This window comes from Palaemon carinicauda, chromosome 26 (genome assembly GCF_036898095.1).
Source record: "Palaemon carinicauda isolate YSFRI2023 chromosome 26, ASM3689809v2, whole genome shotgun sequence".
NCBI classification, from domain to species: domain Eukaryota; kingdom Metazoa; phylum Arthropoda; class Malacostraca; order Decapoda; family Palaemonidae; genus Palaemon; species Palaemon carinicauda.
Window position 1 is genome coordinate 62,945,646 of NC_090750.1, and position 19,268 is coordinate 62,964,913.

Here is a 19,268-nt window from a genome sequence, read left to right on the forward strand (position 1 = left end):
TATTTACTATATTTATTCAATAGTTTGAGAGCATTACTCACTTGATAAAAAATAACGACGCCCCATTCACATACTGAACACATCTAGAGAAAAACCCTTTTTGTGTTTAAGGGAAAGTGTTTTAGTAATATTTCTCAAGCCCTTAAAACTCTCCAAGATGATGAAGACTCGGAATCTCTTATCAAGGTACTGTATCTTTCAGGCCTCCAATTATCATAAGACAGGACCATGAACATTCACTGCTTCAATATCAAACACTAAAAATCCCAAGAGATATTATGAAATAATGGAAGCTAATTGTACATGCCACAAGGCTTAGAAACTCAACAAGCCAGTACCTCACTGGTGTGAGGAATAGAGTACTTGACCGGATGAGCAAAGAATTGGTTACATGGCTCATGTAAGCTTGAGAGGTGGGGGAATACAGGTTTTACACTCAATTTTTTTTAATGAGGCAGACTTGCACCCATTCGCAGGGGTGCCCTTTAAGCTCGGAAAAGTTTCCTACAAGCTGATTGGTTGGAAGTATTTTGTACAAATAGCATCATTGTTTTCAAATAATTACTGAGTAATGTGAATCGAAACTTATTTACTAACCAAAATTTCTCCATCAGATATATGTTTTGTCAACAAATTATGTTAACGAATAAGGAGATTATAAAGTATTGTGGTTGTAAGTCTAAATCTAATAACAACACTTGCCAAAGTCAATGACTGGAACTTGTTTTCGGATGCACGTAGTATAATTTTGTAATTTTTCGCACATTTAAAAAAAAAATGTGATAAAATATTCTAAGCATAAAAAAACCATGTTGTTGAAAACTTTCTTCGAATACCAAAAATCTACGAAAAAAATGGAATCAATAAAACTCGTTATTGGTAAAAACTTGAGGAGGTAAAAGGAACAGCCTACTGTCAAACAGGGAAGAGGGGATGGAAGGGAGGAGGAGAGGTATCGCAGTTGTAACTTGGTGGTGAAATTATGAAATGGTTTAATTGTGATTTTTATGCAATTTACACAACACTACAGTATCCTCAAATAAAAAAAGTGCTATTAATAGAATCTAAACCTTTACAAAATAAAATAGCAAATCCTGAATTCTCTACGAGAAATAGGTCACTCACATCCCCATAACTTAACCCTTTTACCCCCAGGCTATTTGGAAATTTCCAACCCTTAACCCCCAGGGGGTTATTTTTTTCCCAGCACATTTTGCAGTATATTTATTTTAAATTGCTCTAACAGCCTTAATTTTTGTCATAGAGAGGTCAGGTTGGTCTCATTCTCTTGGAAAATGCCTAAATTTTCTCATAAAATCATCAAAAATATGAAAAAAAAAAATTTATAGCATTTTTTTGCAAGGACGTACCGGTACGTCCATGGGGGTAAAGGGATGGCTTTTGTGAAACGTACCAGTACGTCCTTTGGGGGTAAAAGGGTTAATATGCTTGATTCTTTTTGTCCCCTCAAAGTGCTGAATAATTTGATTATGTTTTTTTTTATCTATTTCATTTTAGGATTTTTTTATCTTGAAACACATTCTACGCTTTTTTTAATAATAATACTGTACACATACTGTATGTATAAAGTAAAACACTTACTGTATATGATATACAAGTCCTTAATTGTTAGAGGTTCACTGAGAGCACAATCCCAATTATTTCTTCCTACTCTGTACCTTTTCCTTTCTATCATTTCAATTTCATTAGGAGCATTTTCTTATCATCAAATGATCCCATATTTTGATTAATTAATTATGTGTGCATACAGTACTACACTTATATTCCAGATATGTAAGTGCTCCTGATTGGGTCGGGGTTTTTGGCAAGTGACAAATAATACTTTTTAAATTCTGTCTATTTTTCATTTGGATTTCCCACTTAATTTCTGTTTTCGTGTATTTTTTCTTGGCCTAGATGATTTCATATAACTGGGTAATCACCCATACACTGGACTTATTGCAAATAAGCTCACTGTAGAAGGATGGAGGCTCTTTCATGATTGCTTCCTTGTCATTTCCAATTGTCTAGAAATGTTTGGCATTCAAAACATCTAATAATGCTGTAAACAGACAATAAATTATCTAATGATTGGTTTACAATTAACCTATCCCAATCATAAAGTGGGACTTGCCAGTACAGTACTTTTAATCAAAATTCCAGTCTCTCAACCACAGTTTTTCTCGGTTAATTGTATCCATTACAATAAATGTTAGATTCTTTGCTAACCTGGACCTCAGGACAGTACTCTCAGCCAGCAACTTTCTTTTGAATCAGGATTAGCGAAGACCATGAGTGTTGACTAATTCTGTGTAGTAAGTTTGTTTGAAAAACTTGATTCTTTTCTAAAAAAACAATATACAGTACAGTGTATTTATAACAGTACCTGTTTTAGTAAAATCTTTATGATTATCCTTTACTGCTGATAAATTGGCTAAGATCTTCAAGACAACTGGAGTAGTAATCATGTCCTTTTCTTCTATTACTTGCTTTAGTATTCTCAAAAGGTTGCTATCCACAAATTCTGTAATAAAGAAAAAGTATAAAATGAATTTGCAGAGAATAAATCAAGAACAACTTTCATATGAAAAGGCTATATAACAATACTGCAGTTCTGTATATGTATGCATGTAAGGTACAAGATTAAAAAAACATCTAGATTTCACAACAATACTAACACCACAAAATTATGCTGATCCATGAACTAGCCCTTTACCTCTCAAAAATAAGAAAAACACATTGTAATACTATGAATAGTACATGAAACCAACTAAACAATTTGAAAGACCTATTGAATTCTAGTTTCGGTATAGGCCTACCAGTTGTCAAGACTTTCCAAAAGATTTTTTTCTGTTAAAGTAGAGTAGGCTAAACTAAATTCTATTACGTCAGCTTGGGTCATTTTACAATCATACCCTGTGTTACAAACATAATTATGTATTACTGGATGGATATAAAAACACTCTTGAACTAAGATATGAAAAGTTGTTTTCTTTTTTTTAGCAAAATAGTTTATATTAGGCAGTAACATGAAATATAATTTTGTATATATCTTACATTGCTGAAAAATACCTGACTTTCAGGTATGGCTGTCCTTCAATCTACGCAGCAAAACTAAATACAGTATAACTCTCACCTTCTGCTCTACATAGCTCATTGATGCAGCTAATATGCCAAAGTGCTATAGCAGCGGAAAACAAAGCCGACTCATATGATGGTGGGTCTTGATGCAGAGATGGCAACGGAGCCCAATAATCGGTATTGTCAATCCCCTCGGAAGCTTCAAACCATTTTTCGAGAACGATTTCAGTTGATATTTCAATTACTCCCATACTGCTTAAATATACATGGCATAACTTTCTTGCTCTCTGAAAGAAAATAGGATGTGACAATGATGTGACAAAGAGGGACTAATCACTACCGAACTTCATCATCATTTTGAATCTAAATTGAGTCATTTTGTAAGTTTTACCTTATGAACCCATTTACTGTATATATACAGTACTACAATGGACCAAACAAAAGAAAAATTCACACAAAATAAAAACACTAAGTAAACACAAGAACATACAAGAAAAGTTTCTGTAACAGAAAAACAAATTACAAATCAGATACAGTATCAACAGGTAAAATTTATAAATGTTATTGGTTTTACTGAGACACCAATGAAAAGATAAAATGTTAAGCCTTACATTCTACACTTAACCCTTTTACCCCCGGGGTTTTTGGAAATTTCCAACCCTCAACCCCCAGGGGGTTATCTTTTTCCCAGCACATTTTGCAGTATATTTTTTTTAAATTGCTCTAACAGCCTTAATTTTTGTCATAGAGAGGTCAGGTTGGTCTCATTCTCTTGGAAAATGCCTGAATTTTCTCAAAAAATTATCAAAAAATATGAAAAACAAATTTTTATAGCATTTTTTTGCAAGGACGTACCGGTACGTCCATGGGGGTAAAGGGATGGCTTTTGTGAAACGTATCAGTACGTCCTTTGGGGGTAAAAGGGTTAAACATTACAGAGATATACCTTAGCGATAAACTTGGGAGATTTTATCTGTATAATAACGATAAAATGACAATTTGTCCTAAATTGTATTTTTCCTAGCTATACAAACCCGTAATCATTTAATATAGGAATTCGTGAACACTCGCGTGAACACTTGGGGAGCTATGCACAGTCCGAAGCGCACGACTTTGAACTGATACACTGTCCCCTGGAAGGTGAATCGGAGGCACTTTCGAGACGACTGATGAACTGGTACTTAAAAGTACGCGTCCTTCAAGTCTATCAAAAGCATGAAATTGTACTGCCTGATGGCTAACAGCACAGTGCAAACTGTCAGCATCTTGAATGCAGTTTGCTGAGCAAACTTGTTCAATGGCAAAAGGTCGATGATCTGTCTCCAACCTCCTGTCGCCTTCTCGACAAGGAAGAGACGACAAGGAAGAGACGACAGTAGAACCCTGGTGACTGATGGTGCACGACATCTAGCGCATCCTTCTCCAACATTTCCTGGACCTTCGCCTACAAGGCCAGAGACTTCGGAGATGTTGGAGCATACATGTGGAACAATATTGGTGTGGAGGATATGGGGAGGCGATGAAGCACGAATGGAAGCTTGTACCCTTCACGAAGGGTCAACACTACCCATTCCTGGGCCCAGAGGAGCTGCCACATCGCCCAATGGCGCGATTGGCATCCCCCTACCTTCATCAGCATGGGAAGGGGAAAGCCACTCTCAGCATTTCCCTTTCCCTCGCTTCCCCCTGTTCTTTCCACGACGTGGAGGAGCTCCGGAGGGAGGCTGAAAGGTCTGTTTGGGAGCAGAACCCTTCTGAACAAGAGCAGGTATCGGCTGCTCAGGAGCATCAGGAGCACGGCCAGCGGTACCCTTGCTAATACCCATGGGCTTGGCCTGACTCGGCCTGCCCGCGGACGGTTTCGCGGGACCAGGTCCCTTGAAACTCGCAGCCTGCGCCTGGTGGATAATGGAGTCCTTTAAGTCGAGGCGCGCCATTTATCCCGCACGGCCCGAACTTCCTCTGATGGAAAGAGAGAAGTTGCAGCTCTAATAGGAGCGTTCCTGTGTACCAGGGCCTCTCCTGAACCAATCTGTCTCCCCAAACGAGCGACTACTGCCTCGCGCTTTTTGAGGATCAGATTAGCATACTGGGTAGCAAGCTGGTCCAAGAGAAAAGTTACAGCTTTCCCACCAGACAAAGCTAGGTTCCTGTACTGCACCATGTGTTCGGGGGTAGCGAGCTTGGTGTCCCGCGCGAACACTGTGGCCGTACCACACCAGTGGTCGAGCCACGAAGCAGCCTGGAGAGCACCTACAGAGATGGACTCCATAGTTGAAATCTCAGAGGACGAGAAGGAGACACACTGAGATTTCAAACTCTCGACCGATGAGCCCCCAGCAAGCGCTCCGACCACGGGGTCGAGAGGGAGAGGACAAAGCACAGAAGACTCTGTGATATAGTACCTCTTCTGTCACTGGAGTGGTTGAGGGAGAAGCTTGTTCGAACCATAGCTCCTAAGTGAGTCACCAGGTCCTGCGATCTGGTCTCTCACTCAGTCTAATGCTCAAGCAGCCTGTCTCGACCAGGGTAGTGTGATGGGCCATGAACTGCCTACGGGAGCTCCCCATAGGATCTCCAAGGCTGTACACTCATCCTCAGACACTACCGCAGGAGGAGCCCTGAGGCCATTAATCTCCTGCATGAGGTTAATGACCTCTAGAAACGGCGACCCCACCTCGGGATCTTATGTCTCCAAGGCAGGTGAAGGTTGTGGAGGTGGCTGATCCCTCGGTCCCGCTACATCCGGAGGTGTAGGGGAAGCGACATGCTACACGAATGATGACATCCCCATGAATACACTCGCTCTGGTCCTAAGACTGAATCAGGCGTGTATTCAGGAGTCGAGGAAGGACCCTGTCAGGGTTAACCCCCGACGGAATGCATTGAGGTTCCCACTGCAACCGAGTGAGTGACTGATCGCTGCGAGCCCCAAGAAGCTCCCGAAGGAGCTCGAGCGCAAGCGGGGTTGCTGGGAACTGCAGCGCTCACGCCAAGAGGTGTAGACGGGTTAGTCACGCGAGCGGTGTGCGCAGCCTCACCTGTTACACGGCCAGAAAGCATGGGGGTTGGCTGCACCTCGCACGGCTGGTATGCGCGAGAGCTAGCCTGGTCGAGCAGGACCGGACCCCATGTCGCGGGCTGAGCAGCGAGGTGGCTCCATGCCGGGCCCGAGTCATGCGGGTCAAGTGCGCGGCTGTCTGGGCCTGCTCCCTGCTCACGGGGATATATATATATACACACACACACACATATATATATATATATATATATATATATATATATATATATATATATATGGTTGGTCTGTACCACTCCTTAAGCCTTTAAATCTGAAATGTATTTCAATAGCACAGGAGGAATAGAGACAAAATGAAAACCTTATTATGAATAATGAGGTCTTAGGGAGGTATAACATTTCTGTAATTTTGGAAATACACTGGACTGTGAAATTGTAGTTGGGGGAACAGTAAGAGAAAGTAGTTGCAGTATGAACGAAATGGAGAGAGATGGCTATCCTACTGGTAAATACTAATGTCCCATTTCAGTGATTATCAAAGAAATGTATAAAGTATTCTAGATATTCAAAATTATAGATATAGGACAATTATAAGTCATATGTTTGTGGTACAAAATATTTTCTGTTTGTGAGGGCACACAAAATTCTACATGATTATATACTCCAGAGATATCAGCTCTATATTCACCTAGAAAGCTCTTCCCAGACTCTCTGATTAATCAACATTTTGGATTGCTCTCTCTGCCTCCACATAAACAGGCACCAGGTATTATCAAAAAGATTTTTATCTATGGAGTATAAATGCCATTTACAATTTTGTATCATAGTGTACCGTAAGAAAAAAATATATTGGGGATAACAAAGAATTCTACAGTACAGTACTTACATCCACATAAAAATTTGTAACTGATTCTTCTGTAGAAATTCTTCTCCAATAATTTTGTAGAGTATTGTGGACCACAGATATGATATCACATTGCTAAAGAAAAAAGAATTTTTTTTTATTAAATTTGAAAAAATAGCTTTCTGTTTAGACCTGTATTATGAAAAATGAAAATCTTCATCAACATTCAAATTCCTTTTTGTCATTAATGACTAAAAAAGCCCACATACTTTTTGTGAATTTTAAATACCAAACCTAGACGCTAATGATTAAAAAAAGCTTACCTTCTTCAAATTGAAATCTTTCTTGTGTATAGAAGAAATATGTAAATGTCGTCTCTCTAGAAATAAATGCACATGAGAGTTTTAGAAGTCGTCTCTTTAACCAAAATCTTTTTAAGGCCACAGCCCTGCCAAATTCCAAGGTTGGAAAAAATCAAACATAAAAACAAAACTATGCATTAAAATTATCAAATAGTTTTATGACAAATTCTCTCCAAAGTGTTTAATGACTGGACAGACTAAATTGTATGAATTCTTTTGTTATTCAATGCAATTTTGCAAATAAAATACAGTACGTGAAAATTACATAAATAATGCCCTCAAAATTATTAAATGTAAAAACAGTTTTCTCATTAGTATCACAAATTTTAAAAGTAATTTGTATTTATCCTAACCATACAAACCTTTGACCTTTAACAGAAGTATGATTTCACCAATGCCGGAACTGCAGTTTAAACTTTTAACTACTGTGCATTTTCAGGGCGTGTCTAATTGATTTGTTCCGTAACTGAAATACAAACCACGCTATTTAATATGGGTATTACTTTCGGCATAGCTGAAAAGACGAGCCATTAGAATTTTAACGAGGGTTTACTACCCCCATCGCTAGTTAGCGAGGGGTAGGGAGGGGTAGCTTGCTACCCCTCCCCCCTCACACACCTGTGTGCTGAGCTCACTTTTACTTTGGCTCGGGTGGTGATCGGACGTGTCCGCTTTCACCCTCGCCTCTTTGACAGCCATTAATGCTTTTTGTCTTTTTACTTACTTTTTCTTATACTTGTAATATATATATAAACATTCTTTATGTTTATGTATATATTTGTGTATAGAAATGTAGTAAGTTTTCTTTTCAGTGTTTGTGCTGTGTGTGTAGTGTACGACAACGTCACCGCCGTAGTGCTAGGCCACCGCAGTTTCATGTCATGGGGTACGGCCTCTCCCTCTTGGTCCTTCGGTAGTTCCTTCGGCTTTCCGTTAACTCAGCCGCAGTGGGGAATCGTCATCGCTGGACTTTCTTCGTTCATCTATTATCTTCGCTGTTCCTCCTTTCCTACGGGGAACTTGGATTCTCAGCGAAGGGAATGTGGGAGTTTAGATTAACTACGGTCTCTCTACTCCAGGTCGTTCACCTCTTACTATTACTAAGTACTATTACGGAAGCTTCTTTCCCGTTGCGGGTTGGGTTGCTATTCCGTTTATTTGTCTCAATTATTTTTAATGAAATGTAATTGTATTTTTAACTTTTCAGCTTCTCTGTGGAGAACACTTCCCTTCGGGGGTCAGTGGTTCTTACTATTTGTGATCATTCTTAGATGAATTACATAATTATAATTCTCTTTTTGTTACAGTTCTCCGCCCTCCCCCTTCTCCTGTGAATGTCAGTGGGGGAGGAGGGCGCATACTTAATTTTTAATTCTTATGTTTTGCTTTTCCCTCGGGGTTACTCTTCGGAGATCCTCCCGGGGGAATTTCTGTTAAATAATTATTTAACTTTATTTTCTCAGTTAACTATGCAGTTTTTCTTCGTTTGACTAAAGTGTGCCAATGAGGCAGAGCTGTCCTGTTTGTGCCTGGGGAATCTGCTGTCGCTGCCGTCTCTCTAGGACATCGTCATAGGCGTTATCCCTTCTCTTAGAAGTCCTCCCGTGACAACTGTCAACTCTTCAGTTCATCTTAGAGGGTGGTTCGCTTCCCAGGTGTGAAAGCTTCCCCCTGTAGAGGGGGAACTTCTCATACCTTAATAATATCTGGATGGGTTTTCCTAGTCCTCAGGTGGTTATGCTCTTGGTGCTGAGCGACCGCACTTGTAACCATGCTCAAGGAGCTGTGCGGTTGCAAGGCTGGGCGCATGAAAACTTCAGGTGGCTATGCTCTTGGAGCTGAGCGGTCGCACCTGCAGCTTTGCTCAAGGGGCTGAGCAGCTGCAGGATCATTCTGGTGATCTCTCTCGTTCGCGAGGGAGGCCACTCTTAAGGACTCCTCTTCGGAGGATTGCTCCTTATAGGTCAGCATGCTGATCCAACGGCCCTAAGGGGCACCATCACCAGTGTCTTCAAGTCTCTTCTACGAAGTGTTCACCCCTCTTGTTCGCGCGAGAGGCCACTCATAGAGACCCCTCTGCAGAGGATTGTTCCTGATTAGACCAGCCATCTCCTAGACCTGCTGTCCTGCCGTCTCCGTTCCTGGCTGCTGACGCTGTGGGCGACCACACACCCCGTTATCCAACGGGCACCGGTCCCTTCGGGACAAAAGGGGCTTTCTCACATTGTGAGTAAGTCCCTTAAGCGCCAGGTATCCCCTGCGCGCCAACGTTCTCCGGCGCGCTCGTACGCAATTGCGCGCAAGCGCTCGCCTGCTCTTCCTGCTTTTCCTGAGACTGCCATCCAGAGACATCCTGTTCCAGGGACTGCGCGCCAACGTTTACCTACGCATCAGCGCACATCGTTGGAGTTTCCTGAGATAGCACACAGGCGCTCACCAGTGATTCAGCCTGCGAGTGTCTCCTAGTCTCTTCTACGAAGGGCATCTCTCCCGTTCGCAGAAAAGGTCTCTCAGAGAGACCCTTCCTCAGAGTATCAAGCAGATCTTCCAGTGTTGAGCCAGCTGACCTACCGTTCTTCCAGCGCTTCCTTGCACTGCAACGAAGGACTTCGGCTCTGGACTCTGAAGCAGTCCTGCCTACGGTCCTCATCGGGGGATGACCGCCCCTTTTTAAGGACACATCCCAGTTCCTGATCGTCCTGTCAGCTGACCCTGCATAAACGCGCGCGCGCGTGCTCACCGATGATCTTCTTACGCCAACGATGTTCGTACGCGCGCGCAAGCGCCGACGATCTTCTTTCGCGCGGAAGCACCAACGATCTTCGAGCGCCGACGATCTTCTTACGCGCTCCAGTGCCGACGATCTTCTTGACCAACGATCTTCTTTCGTGTGCAAGCGCTGACGATCTTCCTACGCGCGTAAGCGCCGACGATCGTCCGCGCGCGGGCACCTATGGTTTCCCGCGCGGGATCGCCAATCTTCTAACGCTCGCGCTCGCCAATCTTCTAACGCACGCGAGCGCCGACGATCTTCTTAAGCGCGCAAGCGCCGATGATCTTCAAGCGCCAACGATCTTCTTACGCGCGCAAGCGCCGACAATCCTTTTCGCGCGCGGGTACCGATGGTCTCCCGCACGCGCGCCAATAGTCTTGCGTGCTCGCGCGCACAGATGGTCTTCTGCGCGCGCGCGCCAACAAACTCCTACATGCTGCAGCACGCTCCAACATTCTGGTCCACACGGGCTCTTCTTTCTGATCCTGCACATCAATATAATTCCTGCGCACTCTATGAAGTCTCGCCCCGCGCGCCCGCGAGCGTGCGAGCCTTTTCAGCAATCTCCCGCGCGCGAGCCCAGGGTATTCCGGCGCACCCGCATCAGCGCTTCGACAGTCTCTCGCGCGCGACCCCCGGGTATTCCCCAGCGCGCTCCCTAGCGCAATCACCAATACCCTCCCCCGCGCGAGGCTGCCGGACATCGCACGGTAAGGGCGCCATCACCACATTCCCCACCCCCCCACCCCCAAGCACAGAACAGCGCAGGGACATGCCTTCCTTATCTTTTTACAGACGATTTCCCCGCCAGAGGGAGTGTCTGACAGCGCAGCCGTCAGCCGGCAGCCTAGTTTAGGACTCTAATCAGAGCGGTAGCACAGGCTTTTAAGCTGTTCTCTCTGAGTTGAGCCACAAATCCTTGGCTACATCCACTCCCCCGATGAGGAAAAGAGGAGTTTCAGACGAGGTAACTTCTACGAGGTCGTAGCTGTCTCCTCGTAAATCTTCAAGGCAGGCATTCTTCCCCCTCAGACTTTTCTCCCTCACCTTCGGACGAAGTTTTCCCGCCCTCAGAAGAGTCACGGGAGGTGAGACTTTCCCCAATCACACCATTAAGGGAAACCACACCTCGCACCGTAAAGTCTTCTCGAATAGGGGTGGAGAAGAGCCTTATTTTGCACACACTAATGTGCAGTGGGGTTGTGCTTTTTCTTGAAAATTTACAGCATTTTCTTTGACTTAGAGTAACATTAAAATACCACATACTTAGAGGAGTCTGGAGTTTGGTAAAGGGGGATTTTGTCACAAATTAAAAGGGAATTTTAGTAAATTCTAACTTAGCCATCTACAATAATATAAATTCTTAGAAAACAGGGCAGACGATTGTCAACCTGTGACCTCGTCTCCACGAGCCGGGCAAGGAAAGCAAGCTTGAATCAATATCTTGCTGGCGTCATTAATCTGCTAACAGAGCGTAAAATGTTCTGAGTCCATTTTGTATGTTTACAGGTAGTACCCGGGGAGAGGGGATGGACGGAGGCTAGTAACAACCAGATACAGTTGTATCACCCGCCACTGCGACCTAGAGTTCAGGGAGGTACCCACAGCCCCCATGAATGAGCAGCCCATAAGAAGAGTAAGCAGTAGGCAGAAGTCAGTGGGACCACAGCCTTGATAGATCTTCAGACATGGCTGGCATTGACATTCGACAAGACACCCAAAAGCTATCTCATTGTAACTTAGTACAGTATTGTGATTAACATAGCCCTTCTCCTCTGTGCCCTTTCTCTCCGAGCATGTCCTGACAAACTGTAAAACTGTTCAACTGTTATCTACAACTTGTGAAAAATTAAGATCATCGAAGTAATTTGAAATTGAACAAAAGATTCATATATCAAGTACAGGTAAATATGTACTTGAAGACTCTAATTGCAAGAAAATTTATGCTCATTCTATATCAAGTAACTTAGAAAATAAAGCCCTTTTACAATGTAAAAGTCATTTACTTTCCCCACCACTCATTATTGATTGTGCATGCCACAGGGTACCAATGGCTTGGTCCAGAGGCAAGGGAGCTAGATGAGAGGCCTGCGTTATGTAATAATGGTTCTGCCTTGAAAAGCCCGGCAGTACTAGCATTCGGTTAAGGGCAACTCCTTCAGTATGAGGCCAACGAGTGGTTGCTATGGGAACGATTTTTAGTACAGTAGGGTCCCGAATTAAGCGTGTTCGAATTACACGATTCCCCTTTTCCACGATCGCTATTTTTCAAAAATAAATTTTCTGTATCCACGAGGCTGTTCAAAGTTCGCGAGTCAAGCACTACAAAATGTATCAAATCTATAGTCTTTTTAAGTATATTGGTAGCCCTAAATACGGTGATTTATAATAAATGTTACAAAACAATATTAACATTACATTTCATTAACATAATTTCATGATGAATAGCCTATTTAAGGATAAAATTCCACAACAATGAAATCAACTGTTAACTGTGCGAGTCCAGCTGACAAAATGTAAACAGAAATGTGGTTACGTTCTCGGCAATCTTTATCTTTCTCTAACCTTACGATAATTGTAATGGTAGTGTTAATGATGGTATATTAAAGCATTATTTTTGTTTAGTACAGTATATTTAAAAGCCTTATTTTTCCCTCTGGGCGTTCAAGGTTTTCACGAGTAGACTGGGTTCGTTTATCGGCAGTGAATAGCCTAAACTTCGGTAACGAGTCGTCAATATTTTGTCATATTTTAAACAGTAGGCTATACATTTGATTTGCAAACATTGGTTTTGTAGAGTAGACGGTAAAATAAACTCTAGAGAGAGAGAGAGAGAGAGAGAGAGAGAGAGAGAGAGAGAGAGAGAGAGATTTCTGCCATCAAATCTCTCTCTCTCTCTCTCTCTCTCTCCTCTCTCTCTCTCTCTCTCTCTCTCTCTCTCTCTCTCTCTCTCTCTAGAGTTTATTTTACCGTCTACTCTACAAAACCAATGTTTGCAAATCAAATGTATAGCCTACTGTTTAAAATATGACAAAATATTGACGACTCGTTACCGAAGTTTAGGCTATTCACTGCCGATAAACGATAACAAACCCTTTAATGCAAACTAACTGTATCCTTTGATATTCCTCTATATTTATCACGAATTCCTTCTATACCTCCTCAGACACTCTTATTTCAAATATCTAAATTATTCTTATCACAACTAACACCATCTAGTCATTTCCATTCCATTATATCTATTATTCCTCTGAATCTTATTCCCTTTCCTTATTCTGTTTATTCGATGGGATTCGTTTTTCCCTTTACCGTCTTTCAGAATCTATTTTTAGCCACTGGCAACCAAATCCCCCCTTCCCCCGTCTCCTACCGTCTCCCCTGCCAGTCCACCCAGCCTATCTCATCACTCCCCTGTTCTAGGTCTGTAACCTTCTGCGTCATAATCTCTCTCTCTCTCTCTCTCTCTCTCTCTCTCTCTCTCTCTCTCTCGTTATACAATACTTACAAATAGATGAAGAAACCAAAATTGGTTTTCTTGAAGTGTCAATTAAATACAAAACGAAAAAATTATACCGTGTATACATCCATTTCAATCATAGCTTAAAATACGGTAACCGATTTCGTCCGCAAACCACTATTTTTTAGGAAACACCATTCTATTCCAGAAAATCTTTACTCTTTAAATGTCAATTGCGCTATAATAAAACATGTACTTATGTTGTTAAATTTCGGGTGTGTTTTAAAAATCGAGTATTGCTAACTTATTTTTGTTTTACTTTTGGCTGTGATCACATCAGCTGATGTCTAGCTTCCGCGCGAATACAATAACAAAGAATTGTTTACACCATTTCTTAACTTATTCAAACCATCTATACAGTTAATATTACATAAACACCAATGTGTTATAACCTATCATATTTATTGTTTAGTACTTTAAAACCATCTCTCTCTCTCTCTCTCTCTCTCTCTCTCTCTCTCTCTCTCTCTCTCACATCGAACGTTATAGCGGTAACCTAATTGTTCGGTGACTTTAAAAATAGGCCTAGTACTTTCTTCTTTTACCTTTTTTGCATATAGATCCATAATTGAGGTGGGTACAAGTTGACTTATAACTGAAGTAAGGAAAAGTATTTTGGATATGGAAAGGACAATTATCTTTCGTAACAGTTTAGAATTATCGTAAGTTATCACTCTGTCATTAGCGGCAGTTTGCTGTTGTGGATTAAACGCATAAGGAAAAAAAAAATTCCAGCTTTGCTACGAATTTAGGAATTTATATGGATACGGTAAGTAAAATATTTGTAATAACATAATGTTTACTAAATGTTTGTAATATCATTAGTTATGACTTAGATCATGTGTGTTTAATGCATTCGTTTGTTTATTATGATCGAAGATGGAGCGTAAACAAATGGAAGGTTTCCGTTTCAGGCGGCATCATAAAGAAAAACATTTCATAAATGGCATTCATTTCATTTATTTGAAAGTTCTAATAAAAAATAATTAGAACATTGGTAATAACAAATTCAACATATAATCTATACTTGGTAAAATTGCTGTCAATTCAAAAACACAGATGTATAAATGCGTCTGTTTCTTCGTTGTGATCAGAGTTAAACGTAAACAAAACATTGGTTGTCGTTTTCTATTGTGCTTTTTAGCGTGTTTAGGAAACGCATGATATAAAATCGCCTTTATTTTGATAATTCTGGATTTTCAATCATACAACAAGCTAGTCTATAGAGTGATGGTTTTGCTATTCACCAGTTGTATTATACAATAGATATGACAAACATTAAAATTTGTCTGTATTTTGGGTTGTGTTGTAACGGGAAATATATGGTGTTTACACCTATCCTGGTTGTAATTTTGACCATTTTTCAAGTTATTAGAACTTTAAAGTATATTAAATGTTTTATTTATTTACAAAAACAATTTGATATTATAAAGAAATACAGTATAGTACAAAGAAAGTATTGGAAATGGGTAGTAAACACATTTGAATAGGCAAATTGCTGGTTGCCATGGCCACAATGGAATTATTTCTGTTAGTTGTGTTTCGAAATTCGCGATTTTCCATTTACACGAGGTCATTAATCGACCAAATTCTCGCATAATTCGGGACCCTACTGTACGCATCTTTTGCCTCACTCTCCTGAAAGCTAGAGGATACTTTGTATGGAAAGAAGATAAGGGCGAGGGTCTTACTCCTACTCGTAGTGTGCACATTAATTTCTGTGAGAGAACAGGTAGGTGTGTAAACACTTGTATCACCTATCAATTTTTATACTCGAAGGAGTATTCTCTCCCCTCAGATAATTTACTGGTGAGCCAGGAATTATCAAGTTTCTTGCCTTACTAGAAGTTGAATGTGAGCTCTTATCAGATGAGAGTAGCTTTCAAAAGGGCAAATGTTGCCCAGTATAGGGTAGCTGATCTAGAAAACGTGCACCTCAGTAGGGAGAACTTAAGTGCAGAGGTGTGACCAAAAATCGATGAGTGTGTACCGCATGATGAAGTAATTGTGATCTGAACCTTGCGTGCCAACCAGTAAGCAGACTTGTGTGTGAATAAATAGGAGAGCACATGCATGTGATTGCTCTAGGTTAGATGAATGAGTGCTATAAACCCAAAAATAAAAATAAGAGTGCCAGCAGAGGTTCTGTCATAAGAGCATGATCTAGCAAGCAGTTAAGATGGTACACAGTCAATTGTAAGTAAGTAAGATAGTGCACAATCGATCACGAGTATATGAGATGGTGCATGATTGATCACGAGCAGGTTAGATGGTATTTGGTTAATGGCGAGTAGTTAATATTGCAGTGTGTGAATGCGAACAGGTGAGATGCCGCTCTATTAAAAGTGCGCGAACACCTAGGAGCCTTCCTAGTATCACTCTAATGGGTGAGAGAATAGGTGAGATGGCACTCCCTTAGGAGCAAACAATCGCAAGCATGCGAGATGGAGCTTGCCTAGATGTGCATAATCTCGTAGTCTCTTTCTTCATCCTCAGAGAAGGATTTGACAACATTGTCTCTCCCACAGGGAGAGTAACAGTAGGAGTAACTTACATGAAACTCTTATCGATCAGTCTTAAAGGATTAGTCGTCCAATAGACGAAAAGGAAGGGCGGCAGCCAGTTTTCTTTCAACCGACAGTATGTACAAAAACACCTAATTACATGCCTAGACCGAGCACACTTAATGATAAGACCATATACTCGTACAGTAGTAGTTTCCTTCCATTCAGCGACGTCATGATCCAACTGAATGCATGTGGAAGTTGTGCCTTGGCATGGTTCTTTATCAGCTATCTCCTGTCATTCTGGGAAGGGAATAAGAGAGCACGCATTTCTAGCATGTTTTCACACTGTGCGCCAAAGCAAGTGCTTCAAATGAGCAAATTTGTTATCATCGCTACCCTTGGAATTGATGAACGGGTGTGAGTAATAGCAATGGCATGTTCAAGAAGTAAGTAAATATCTCCCCTTGAGGAGAATCCATTAAAGGAGCTGCACCTTGATCCATGGGATAGCCTGAAGCATTGGGGTGGCCGATGTGGTAATGTCCCTGACTAGTGAACGCCCGACTGGGGTTTGAATCCTGTTCAAACTCGTTAGTTTCTTTGGTCGCTGCAACCTATAGGGGGAGCCAAGTCATCAACAGCCATTGCCTGGCCATCCTTGGTCCTAGGTTGCGTGGAGAGGGGGATTGGGTGCTGATCATATGTGTGTATGGTTAGTCTCTAGGGCATTGTCCTGCTTGATAGGGCAATGTCACTGTCTTTTGCCCATGTCATTCATGAGTGGGCTTTAAACCTTTAAACTAGAGTTGAGATCGCTAGTGTGGGACCGCACTGTTTTTGTGTGCGCCACAGGCTCATTAATGTTAAGCATGCTAGTACGAGAGTGCGCTGTTGTTGTGTGCTCCTGGTAGTTGGTGTAGGGCATTCATCCGTAAACAATGATTCAGAGTCCAAACACTGGCCACTCGAAGACATATTTCTCATGAGTGTGCCCATCATATATAGAGGAAGAACAGCCTCTCTTTCAAGAAGAACTTTTTCCTCCCAATACCATCTTCTTTTCGGACTCGTTGGGGGTTGGACAAACAAGGGGAAGTCTAACTCAAGGATATAATATCAGCCGGCCGCTCAGTCATATGACGTTGAAGTTTTATTCCCCTTCGAGGGATTAAATCCAAAGTCACAGTACAGCGTCATCAATGGGAACCAGATATGAAAACTTACTGACTCCTCCTGAAGGAGAGGTTCACTTGTTTCACTAAAGGAATGGGTGAATCTCCTGGCCTCAAGACTTGATCAAGAATTAAAGAAACAAAATTCTAAAAGACAAGTTTAAAAGCATGTCTTATTCAGCAGTAGAAATGAAAGTGACTGTTCAGTGTACAGGCATGGGGGAATGTTTTCCCAACCACCAGCCTGTAATTGCCAGCTACTGCCAACACTTCTATAAGCTTTAACTGCAGAGTTCCAACTGCACTTGAATCAATCAATTCAAGGACGAAAGTTTGAATTCGTTTAGGAACAAATATGTATTCCTGTTGTGTGAAGTGAGCTAATAATGCAGGTACTGCTACCTTACTAAAGTTATAATTCTGAACCATAAATTTGTTCTAATGGAAGCATAAGGCAACAACTTCTGATTGGCTTCCTACCTTTATGTATGAAATGAGATGAAGTATTCATGTGATTCTTCAGCTTATTTCCTACAGCAACACCCCTGAAAAAAGTTTAAAAGTCTTAATGAATGTTTTCAGTACACAGCCACTACTTCCACAAAGCCTTCTTGCACATCCTGAACAATCTAAAAGTTTAGGGATGATAGTAGGCTTCTAATAATTCAACACATTCACAAAGATATGAGAAAGTTAGTCAACAAATTTTCAACAACCTTCTAGGAGCAGTAAATGATGAATTTGGAGATTATTGTATTTTTCCTAGCTATACAAACGAATCATTTACATATGAGAGATAACAGCAAGCTGGAGAATACAGAAGTTAACACTTTTATATCGAGGTGTAAACAGGTGGCCGGCAATTACCTGACTGGGAGTGGGGTATCCCTGCACCTCTGCTTTCTCACTAAGTAGCTACTTTGACTGCAACAGGGAGTTTCTAAGGGGTAGGTGATAGCGTGGAAGTATGAGTAAAGGACTCAGGTTTGTGTAGAGGAAAATACAAATTATCTCCAAATTTCTCATTTGTTCCAGTAAAAATACAAACCTTCATTCATTACATAGAAGACTCATTCTTGAGTGGGAGGAAGTTCCTGTTTCAACTCAATGAAAAACTAATCCCAGGATTCCTAAACTCAGACCTTGTTAGGTAGTGAGAGGTCAGATTCCTTACACCTCATGCACCAGTGGGTATGACTATACCATCAAGTCTATGGCCTGTGCAATACAGGACACTGAGTAGAAAGTCTCTGTTTTGTAATGCTGAGGCATGTGTACAGTATACTAATAGGTTTGTCTAGTTCCAACAAAGTAGCATACGTATTCTAATAGGTTTTCTTGCATCACACCATGTGGCATACGTATAGTAATGGGTTTGCCTGGTTACTACACACTCCCCCTAGTAAGGAGTGTGTGAAATGACACTTCTATATCATGTAATAGAAAAGATACAAATAAAGTGGGATTTACCTGCAAACGAATCAATTCCAATTGACAGGGTTATTGATACTGTGCCCCAGTAGAGGGGAAGATGACAGTGAAAGGAAAGGATCAGGCTGTAAATATCATCTGATGTTTCCAAGTATCTGCCTAGAGTACCTGCACCAGGGAGGAATTCTTACGGTATGACAGGGTTATAGGAGTACCTATGACCCTTGACATCATGAGTTTTCATCTCGAGCTCTAACTGGAGCAGGTGGTGAGAATGGCAAATGGATACTGTCAATGACTTCTCTCTCAGCCAAGAAATGATCCTATTTAGTCACCACCTTCTTCCCTCTCCTTGTGTTAAAGGAGAGGAACTGCAGGTAAGGTTGAGTTGCTTGGGTACATTTAAGGTAGTGGTCAAGCACCCTTAAAAATCCAAAAGTATCTGATTAAGATCGTTGGTTACATCTCTATGGGTGGCTAGTCTGAGAAGAAGGAATCCTGGCATTGAGAAGAGACAGATTCTGGGTTTTGCTAAGCTCAGGAAAAAAGGGGACAAACATTC

General features: G+C 41.4%; 1 protein-coding gene across 4 annotated transcripts in view; it reads right to left on the bottom strand.

Moving 5' to 3' along the window:
- The window catches only part of LOC137619541 (protein SERAC1-like), a 74,929-nt gene that overhangs the window by 50,322 nt on the left and 5,339 nt on the right, over positions 1-19,268 (bottom strand). For 3 of the 4 annotated variants that reach the window (XR_011039927.1, XM_068349634.1, XM_068349633.1), the window contains exons 2-6: positions 17,756-17,820; positions 7,268-7,323; positions 6,987-7,079; positions 3,137-3,368; positions 2,387-2,524 (exon numbers count right to left, since the gene is read on the bottom strand). Coding sequence is in view for 3 of the 4 variants with exons in the window: in XM_068349634.1 (XP_068205735.1) it covers positions 2,387-2,524; positions 3,137-3,368; positions 6,987-7,079; positions 7,268-7,323; positions 17,756-17,820 (584 nt within the window). In the remaining variant the exon portion in view is untranslated. The remainder of the gene's footprint in view (positions 1-2,386; positions 2,525-3,136; positions 3,369-6,986; positions 7,080-7,267; positions 7,324-17,755; positions 17,821-19,268) is intronic. The other variant, XM_068349635.1, reaches the window with a different exon arrangement.